The 10,061-nt window shown below is 41.8% G+C and overlaps 1 protein-coding gene across 2 annotated transcripts; it reads left to right on the forward strand.

The window, feature by feature from the left end:
• The first annotated feature begins 886 nt into the window (after window positions 1–886).
• On the forward strand, window positions 887–8,543 carry BTF3 (basic transcription factor 3). Of its 2 annotated transcripts, XM_074166021.1 has the most exons (6): window positions 887–1,002; window positions 1,421–1,489; window positions 4,334–4,447; window positions 4,636–4,837; window positions 7,603–7,659; window positions 8,194–8,543. In XM_074166021.1, the coding sequence occupies exons 2-6, from the start codon at window positions 1,421–1,423 to the stop codon at window positions 8,238–8,240; spliced, it is 489 nt and encodes a 162-aa protein (XP_074022122.1). In that variant the 5' UTR covers window positions 887–1,002; the 3' UTR covers window positions 8,241–8,543. The 2 variants fall into 2 exon arrangements, with proteins under 2 accessions (XP_074022122.1, XP_074022123.1); XM_074166022.1 differs by lacking the exons at window positions 887–1,002; window positions 7,603–7,659 and having other exon boundaries at window positions 8,194–8,240.
• The last annotated feature ends 1,518 nt before the right edge of the window (window positions 8,544–10,061 follow it).

Genomic DNA, 10,061 nt, shown 5'->3' on the forward strand with positions numbered 1-10,061 from the left:
CTTTTTCTATATTTTTTTTTTCTCCCATTCTTTTGTGAGCAAACTGATTCACTGTTGCAATTCCACAGATATGCTAGGTCAAATTTCTGCAGGTCCCCCCACCATCCTTGAGAGCTGTCTGATTATCTCCGAGTTTTCGCTGCCATGTTAGTCTGCTGCGAGACGCAGGTTCCTCTCCAGCAGCACCTTTTGGATCATCACCTCCCTGAGACCTTCCGTCACCACCAGATGGAGTAACTTCGGGTTTGGAATTCCTTCTCACTAATTGCACAAGTCTCGATTTTAACCGCGATCAAAATCTTCTTCAGTACAAACTAACACCCGGCTCCGGTGTAGCAAAGGGATATCACACGAGCAAATAAAATTTACACACACAGGGAAAAAAAAAAAAAAAGCCTTGGCTCTGGGAACTGCAAACACGGGGGCCTTAATATTAATCAATAAAGAAGGATAAATTAATTATTAACACAGCCTTACAGGAACGAGAACAAAGGGAACAGCTTATTGAGGCTCTGCCAGAGAAGAACCGGTTTAAAAGCCATTAAAATTCAGATAAAATGGCCAGGTCAGCAGGATTTGTACCGGCGGGCTCGGTGGCGGTGATGGTGGCAGGACCACGCAGCCACACGGCTGCTCCTTTGTTGCGTCACTCGGAGAGCACGTGCGGCGCTGACGGGCACGCCAGCCGCCGCCTTCCCCTGTAGAGCTGCTCCCGCACCCCGCTGCGCGCAGAATAACGCACCCTGCGTCCCCCCCCCCGGCCGCGCCAATTACGCGGGGCGGAGTGGCCCCTTCCCCCGCCCCCCGCCGCCGCCGCCGCCCTGCCCATCGCCCGGAAGGCCCCGCCCCCTACCAGTCCGGGCGGCGGCGCATGCGCGGTGCGGTGCACTGTGCCTTCCTTCCGGCCGCCATCTCGTTCCCGTCCGCGTGCTGTGCGCGGTCCCGCCCGCCGCCTTCGTCTTGTACCCCCGGCTCCTGGGCCGCCGCTTTCGCTCTGGGAAGGTACAAAAGAGGCAGCGGGGGGCAGCTGTTGCGCGGCTGAGGGCGACGGCGGCGGTTGTGGTTGGGGCAAGGCAAGGCAAGGCAAGGCAAGGCAAGGCGATTATGGGTTGGGCCTGAGGGGATCCTCACCTCAGCAGTGCGGGCAGATCCTGGTGGCGGGTTTGGGCCGCCCTCCCGCTGAGGAGTGGAGGTGCGTGGTGGGGGGGGTGCAGGTGCGTGGTGAGGAGGGGAAGGGGGGGTGCAGGTGCGTGGTGAGGAGGGGGAAGGGGGGTGCAGGTGCGTGGGTGCGCGAGAGGGGGTGCAGGTGCGTGGGGTGAGTGGGTACGGAGCCCTTTACTCCCACTTGCCCTTGCTGCTGGGCTTGTCGCCCTGTGCTGCCTGACCCATTGTGCCACGCGCTCTCTTGTTGCTTCCACAGATGAAAGAAACAATCATGAACCAAGAAAAGCTTGCCAAGCTGCAGGCCCAAGTGCGCATCGGTGGCAAGGTAGGAGCCACCTCCCTACCCTGCCCTCGGGACTGCGTGTCCCTACAAGCACGCCAGACCTAGCATGAGGGGCCCTCCGAACTGGGGTGGGGAGCAGCCCTAAGTACTCTCAGCTTGGCTTCACTGTTTTTGGGGGAAGCTGTGCTGCTCCAGGGATTATCTAGTCCAGTTCCATAGAAGCAATATTTGGTAGCTGAACCACCAGCCTTTTCTCTTTGGGTATCTCTTCTCTCTTCTGGTTTGTTACGATATATTTTAGCCCACCTGCAGCCTGTATTCTTGTATGGGCTCTTTTAGAAAACATGTAGGATTTGAAGTGAGTAGACCTTAGAGCAAGTGAGCTCGGGTATAGTTTTCATAGCAGTTTATAGAGAGTTATGTTCCAAACCCTTGTGAGAAGTCTTAAAGATGCCCATGGCTATTTTTTTCCCTTTTAGGACAAGGTTGGAAATCCTGTTCTTGTTATATTCTTGTAATAGTAGAGTAACATGCTCGGGCAACCTTTTTATTTGGTTATGACATCTGAATATATGTGGCTGTGTGATGACTTATAATCTGAAAATAAAAAAGTCTGTTTAGTATAGTCACACAGTAGTAAACATTTTAATTACAGTGTCAGTTTTAAGGCAAGAATTTGTTAGTAATTTTTTTATACCTGAGGAAGTCTACGGAAAATAATTTAGAATACAAACTGTTCAACAGAACTCTTGCTAACAGAGTTTCCAGGAGCTTTCATTCCTGCGTTGAATTTTTTTTGCCTTTAGTTGGAGATTTAGGCAGCCTAAGGTCAGGATTAATGTAGTAATTTAGTGGCTTGGTGATTTTGTGTTTTCTTTGTATGGGTTACTGGCTAAGTAGAGAACTGCTGTATTACATTGGTGTTAGTGTGCATGTTAACAGCATGTGTTTATTGACCATAGAGGCTTTTAATGTTTGTCTTATAAGAGCATGCATTCAAATTACAGGTCACTCTTACAGCTCTGGTCAATATAGTCTTCTAGAGACATTAAGCAAAGCTTAAAATATGCTGGTAGTACTGTTACTCAGTTTTAGAATTGGCCAGTGAAATAGTTTGAGTGCCTGAACTTGACTTTTTTTATTTGTTTCGTAACTGGAAATTATTACTGGGATTCTTCATAGTGTTGTCATCATATAAATTGAGATTTTAGTAATAGAAGATTTTAATGATGTTGCAAGGCTTCAGGTCTTACAAATTAGCTAAAAATGATGTTTAGCTGTAGGGCTATTCTAGTACTTTGTTATGTGAAATTAGAGATTTTTATCTAGAATATAGCTACAGCTAAATCTCCTGGCTCTTCTTCCAAACCTTTTTAGAGGAGTGGCAGATGAGTCTGTAGTACTCCATTGGTGGCCTCCTGTACCCACTCCTCTTTATTATAGAGCTAGAGGGGTGTGAACAGCACATCTCAGCATGATCACTATGGAATTTGCTTTGTAAAAATGTAATCTTTTGAAGCTTAAATCCGTGGAGAAAAAAAGTAGCAGCCATTCATTTAAATTAAACTCAGATTGTCTGAGGTTTGATATCTGATGTTTAACACGGGTAGAAAGGAGGTACATGTTCCTACATAGACTTTAGCTTGAGACATCTTTTTTCAAAATTGAGAGGTCTTTTGTCCAGAAAACTTAACGTATACCTTATGTGGCTCAGTTCCTGGGTAGTCAAGGTACTGAAATAAAGCCTTTTCTGTTATTTTAGTAGTTTTCAAATCACTGTGTGCATTAACCTGACAGTAGCAGGGAGTGAATTTCAAGCTTTCTGGACAAATGACTGAATTTTTCAGCGGTAGTCTTCCAAGTGTTAGTTTCATGTGAATTTGTCATTATCATTCCTCATTGTAACTGGGTTATGTTAGAGGTATTAGAGTCCCACCGGTTTTCTACTCAAAAGGTATTACAGCTATTTATGCGGCCAGGCAGCAACACATTCCCTGATTGCTAGCATGTGGCAGATGGGCAACTGAAGTAGGAGGACTTAAATTAGTATTTACAGTGTGTCAAAAAGGAGCTTAGTTTTACCTATACCTAGACGTTTTATGTCAGATTTCATGGAAGCATTATGATTGTGCAAGAAATATAGAATGACACTTCCTGCTTTTTCGTAGGTTTATGTATCTTCTAATATGGGACAGTTATTTCCCTGGAGAAATCTAGTGCTCTGGGTCTGTAGGGGACCTTAACCTTTGCTTGACTTGCTTTCTAAACAGAGGTGGTTTGGAATACTATGTAGAAGTATTTTTTTTTTTTTTAACATATTTGTAAAAGATTTTGAGAGAATAAGTGTTCTTCAAATATGTAAGCCCCCCAGATGGGAGATATCTGTGTGGAATAAAAATTAAACATTTTGAGTTTTCTCGTATTCATTTCTTAATGATATGTTGATAACTTTATGGCCTCTGACTATTTTCAAAATTTGGCTACAGTTTAAGAAAGGCAATCTAAGGAAAAATTCATAAGCTTCAGAAATTACCTAGAACTGTGCTCGTTCTTCAGTTTTATGTCTATGATAACAGGCAAGGGTAAACTTGCAGTTTTTCTTTTCTTATAGGGATTCTGCGGCACTTAGGGTTGTGGAATAAACATTCTCTGGTGCCTTGCTTCCTAAAACCTCATGCTTCTCACAGACATGGAAAACTTGCCTTTACACAAGGGAAAGACTGCTGCAGTGGAGTTGGAGGGGCGGGGTTGTGTGCACTAACACAGAAGTAGAACTTTGTATGTTAAGTTGATTTGTAGATGGCTGCAGAGTAGTTACACAGTCCTGAAGATTAGAGTTTGAAGAACTAAAGTTTTATTTTTAAACTTTTTTTTTCCTTTGCAAAGGGTACTGCCCGCAGAAAGAAGAAGGTTGTCCACAGAACAGCTACAGCAGATGACAAGAAACTTCAGTTTTCTTTGAAGAAACTGGGAGTCAACAATATTTCTGGAATTGAAGAGGTAACTGCTTCAAAGGAATTTTTTCTATATAGAAATAGAAAATGCATAAAAATAATTTTCCTGGTAAGTGACATCCTTAGCTTGTCTGTAAATCATCAGTAGGTTTTTATTGAGCTTTAAGAACTTGTTTCCCATTAAATTGAAAAATCTTGCTAAACTGCTTCTAATACTGGATTTTTTTCTTGCAGGTGAACATGTTTACCAACCAAGGAACAGTCATTCACTTCAATAACCCTAAAGTTCAGGCATCTCTGGCTGCTAACACTTTCACTATCACCGGCCATGCTGAGACAAAGCAGCTGACAGAAATGCTTCCTAGCATCTTAAACCAGCTTGGGGCTGACAGTCTGACCAGCCTGAGGAGATTGGCAGAAGCCCTACCCAAGCAACGTAAGTTGAGACTTGAATATCTTTCATGCTGGCAGCTGACAGGAGCATTACTTGTGTAGCAGCAGTGAAATTCAGTGCACTCTTGCTGTCTGCAAGCGTATTATAAAATGCTTATAAAGAAATGGAACTCTTAGATCTTATTTATAGCTCAAATCCAATGACAAGTATAACTGAATAAGGCAGAGGCACCTGTTAGTGTATCTTGCAGCTGGTTGAGGGCTGGAAAGCTGTAGCCAGGCTTGATTCTGTGGTAGTTTACTTCTTGATGTGGCTGCCATATTAAGACATACCTTGCTTATTAAAGCTAGGTAGATGAGTTAACTCTGCTAGAGTTAGGTTTTAAAAAAAGATAAACTTTGAGTATGTCTGTTTTGACACTTTGGATGGAAACACAAGTAATGGGGAAGGGGCTTGAAGACAGACATCTTGCAGTTGCTTTGCTGTCTCACGGGTGGTGTGAAGGTATTTATTGCATGGGTTTTTTGATAACTAGGAGGAAATTACACAGTATTTGTAAGGACGTATGTTACAATTTCTTTGTGTCTAGAGCAGTGTAGAGAACAGGATTGGCATGAGCACTAAGCTAGGTACACGAACTTCCTATTGCATCCTTACATTAGAAAAAGAATATGAGCACTTGTTCTCCCTAAAACTGTGTGGCAAAAATAAAGGAGGGACTTAAGGTATGTAGTGTTTGGGAAAGGTGCTGCTGCTATAGGGCGAGAATTAGGAGTGAGACAGGCTTGTTTACAATGGGAACATTCCTTGTGTCCTGCATGTATGGTCTTTGTACTTTTCTGAACTATCTTAGGCCCGTTTCTTCCAAGTTATAGAACATCCTTAACACAGAGAAAACGGGAGAAGCCTATCACTGTGTTCAGTTACTGGTAGTTCTGAACTAGATTGTTACTTTTTTGCCTTCTGTACTTTGCTGCCAACAAGACAACCTCCATTTCTATTCCTAAAGTTGATGGTACTTCCCTCCTGTCAACTTCTGACTGAAAAAAGTCCTGCTAGAAGTAGTCTTCAGGAGGTGGGGTAAACTGCTTTCCCTGTGGAGCTCAGGTTCTTCCTTCCTGCTGTCGCCTGTGTGGTTTCCTTGTGGTAGTAGGAGGGCTTGGAAGGAAAAAAAAAAAAAAAAAACAACTTGAAGGATTTAAAATAATCCCTTACGATCTCTCCTCTCTTAACAAGATGGGTATATTCTGGCTAACCTAAATCATGCAGTTTTAATGTTAGGAAAGCCTGTTTAAAGTGCTTGCTTTGTATGACTGCTAAATGGCTATTCCTTACCACTGTGGGTGGATCCCAGAGTAGTTGCACAAAAACTTCCATTCAGCATTGTCTGCTAGATTTGGAAGCCTGACATCGAAGAGTGAAGTGTCTGTGATGATTGCATTTGCAGGTGCTGAAGTAATCTTAGTCTGGTCTTGGAGATGAGAGAGAATGCAGACAATTTAGGAGGAAATAACATGGTTTGCTTTTAAAATGTTGTATTTGACACTAAGATGCGCTTAAGCTGTAACAGCTTTCTGCTGCTAAAAAAACAAAAGGAGGGCTAGGGGTGACCTTGTCACAAGCCCTTTCAGACCAAAGTTTATGAATTCATCTGTGTTGGTTCTCTAGAGATTGGGGTACAGGTCTAGTACGAACCCATGTATTTCCTCATGCTTTTCTTGAAAACTGAGAGGGATTAATTAGGGTAAAACTGAGGTGATAACGAGCTTACCCTCAGTAGTACAGCTAAGAATAGCAGTAAAAGTAGTGGCAGACACTTGGGGACTTGAGATACCTATTCTTAGCATTCTACTGCTGCAGTTCAGCAGGTGCTCATTGGTCTGCTGCAACAGACAGGGTTAAGTCCCACTAGCTCTGGCAAATACAGTGGGAATGCGTAAGAAATCACTGAGTCAGCAGAGATGTGGACCAGAACACATGGTTCCCTCAACTACCTAAGCGTAAAATTTTGCATCCAGTGCCATATTCCTCTGACTTTGCCAGGAAACTGTAAGAGCAGTCGTGTGTCTGCCTGCAGCTTCACAATTACACCTCAGTTTTCCTTGAAGGCCTAGGATCGTAAGATCCTTTCCTGTCCTTAAAACTTGATGATGGCAAATATGTAAACCTTGAGAAACATGGAGTGGTCAATAAACCACCTGCTTTTAAGAGAAATTGGTAAAACCAGTCTCTGTACTTGTAGCTGAAAATGATTACCATGCAAGGCACTTAGTATACCTAGATACGAGATGATGACTCGTCAGTTGGTTTAGTACATGTCTTTTCATTTCCCCACTGGGCTGTTTGAGCATTATCAAAACAAAGTAACAAAGGGAATGTGAACTTAGGTTAGCTGAAGATTTTTACTCAGCAGGGGAACTGGATAAAGCATTGTAGTTTAGCTCAGAATCTTTGATAAAGTTTTGAAAAAACACCAAGCAAAACAATTATGCAATGGTTTTAAGTTGGGGAAGGGGAGATTTAGATTGGATATTAGGAAAAAGTTCTTTACTATGAGGGTAGTGGAACACTGGAACAGGTTGCCCAGGGATGTGGTTGAGGCCCCTTCCCTTGAGATAGTCAAGGTGAAGCTTGACGAGGCCCTGGGCAACCTCGTCTAGTTGGGGGTGTCCCTGCTGACTGCAGGGAGGTCGGACTAGATGACCTTTGGAGGTCCCTTCCAGCCTGGACCAATCTATGAATCTATGCATTAATCAAGATGTCTATGGTGAGCATGACTGATGCTTTTGAACTACTTGCTCTTGCAGCTGTGGATGGAAAAGCACCACTTGCTACTGGTGAAGATGACGATGATGAAGTTCCAGGTAAGAACAAGCATGCAGTAGAGGAAAAAAGTGAATTTTGTTGGGAGATAACGTGTAGTGTAAGATTGGGCCAAGGATGATAAGAGTATTGACTAGTCACTTACTGTCAGACAATTTCTGTGGGCAGATCATGTCGTCATTTCCAGATTCCATGAGACACTTATTGGTATGAGCTAGGACTTTTATCCTGTGTGGAAGTAGTAGCTATAGCTAAAATAATTATTTAATATTCAATAAGAAGGGTGGGAAGAAACTACCTTGTTGGTGTCGCTTTGTGCTGTTGTGTTTATATTGAAGTTAAATGCTCTTTGAATTGTGCTTTATAATGAACCATCTAAAACTTACTTGGTTGAGCAAGAAGAATGAACCATGAAGCTCTTAAAAGTTATTTGGTCTGTGTTTTATAAGCTGAAAATTTTTTATATTGTAAGCGCTTGATATGAAGTAGAAAGTTGGAGGAAAAAAACCCAAACCCAAAGAGTTGGGAAAGTGGAAGTGTTTCAAAATTTAATTTCAACATTCTTCTTTTTCTAGATCTTGTTGAAAACTTCGATGAAGCTTCAAAGAATGAGGCAAACTGAACTAAGTGTCACTTTCTGAATAAAGTTAAATCTTGAAAAATCTACATGGAGTTGCTATTTTATATTGTGACTGCTTTGATTTGATCTTTATTTCCTGATGAGATCTCAAGATCTGTGATATTTGGAAAATCCTTGAATCTGCAGCTCTTTAGTTACTGCTTGTACACAATATTATTTTTGTGGCCTGATTGAACAAACCTGTGCTTTGAAATGAGTCAGACTGCTAGCAAATCTCTGCCTAGACACAATTTTTGAGTAACTTGTATACAAGCAAACCCCTATCTTTAATGAACTTTGGCATACAATAAAAATATAAAAGAAACTTTTTGGTGTGGCTTCTTGTCAGAAAAGCAGGAAAAAAAATGGGCATAAATACTAAACAATCATAAAAGGTCTTGCTTTTCTGCAGATCATGTTTCTTTTGCTGTGTTAGAAAACTGCCTTCTAAAAAAAAAGAACTTACATGCATAATGGAGCATTTTAGACTTAATTGACCTGAAAACACTGGGAATTCACCAGAGCTACGTATTAAGAAATAGATCTGTATTCTGGAAAAAAATATTGGTGGTTTACTGTAACATATAAGATTGAAGTTGAGAGAGCCCTTTGCTTGGCCTTGAAGAGCAGCAGCAAGCTGTTAGCATCTAGGTATAACGGTAAATTCTTATTTTTGGGGAATGTTTACTAGATATTTCCAGGGTGTAACTATTTAATGAGTTAAATAATACTTTCCTAGTATTTTAATTGTACTTATCTGAAAATGTCAATTGTATGGGGGAATGAAGTATAGAGGGTGAAAAAAGCTGTAATAGAATTGATAATAGCTCTTAATTTCTGTACTTAGCAATTTCAGATCTAGTAACTAATAATTATATTTGAATATTTAAGGAATATGTTATTTCTATTGCTTTTGTGTGTTCTAGAGAAAAAGAGAACCTGTTTTTTGGGCTCAAAGAACACTTTTCAAATTCCAGTCTGACTCTGGCATAGCTGGAGCTTCCAGGAGCAAGGGCTAAACTTCTGTGTTTGGGGATCTTTGGTGTTAGTGGTAGATCAGATCGCTTCCATAACAGAAGCTAAGCTGGGAGAGAGGAGCACTCAACTGCCAGCCTTCTAAGGTTGATTCTAGAGCAAATACTTCATCCTGACTTGTGCAGAATAAAATTCAGGGTAAAACTTTGCTATAGTCATAACCAGGTTCTCCGTGTGCCTGGGAAAAGGTGGGGCTGTGCCTGACTTGCCAAGCGTGTTTATCGTGGTGTAAGTCATTTCTCTTGGGAAACAGTGGAGGAACTTGTTCAAGCCATGCAACTCTGGTTTGAGGTGAGACAACAGTCTGATGTGAGCATGACACCGCTGAAGTCGGGTACAAGAACGTACAGTAACGATTTCAGTTTAGTTGTCGCAGTTTGCAAGTACTTTACAGTAAATTAATTAAAATAAAAAAGTGCATTCATTGAATTGTGGCAATAAGGTAGAAAAACTAAACTCTGCAAGTTTGAGTTTTGAAATTAGGGTGGTGCCTTTAAGCTAATTGCCCTGTAAAAGGTAAACAACCAAATCCTATGGAGTTGTTAACCACAGTTCCTGTTACCTGTCAAGTCAATAAATGCATGCAGATTTTTATTTTGAGAAATCAATAAATGTGTTGCCCATTCTGTGACTTACATATTTAAGTCCTCAGAACTACTTCCTTTAAGCCACTGTGGACTTGCTTATGAAATGTTTCATACTGTTTTCTGTCTCGTGAAGTGGCTTGGTGTCCTGCTTAGATGTTCTAGACAATGTTGGCCTTTTCCCCACTAACAGACGGGCTTGGTG

This window comes from Numenius arquata, chromosome Z (assembly GCF_964106895.1).
Source record: "Numenius arquata chromosome Z, bNumArq3.hap1.1, whole genome shotgun sequence".
Lineage (NCBI taxonomy): Eukaryota > Metazoa > Chordata > Aves > Charadriiformes > Scolopacidae > Numenius > Numenius arquata.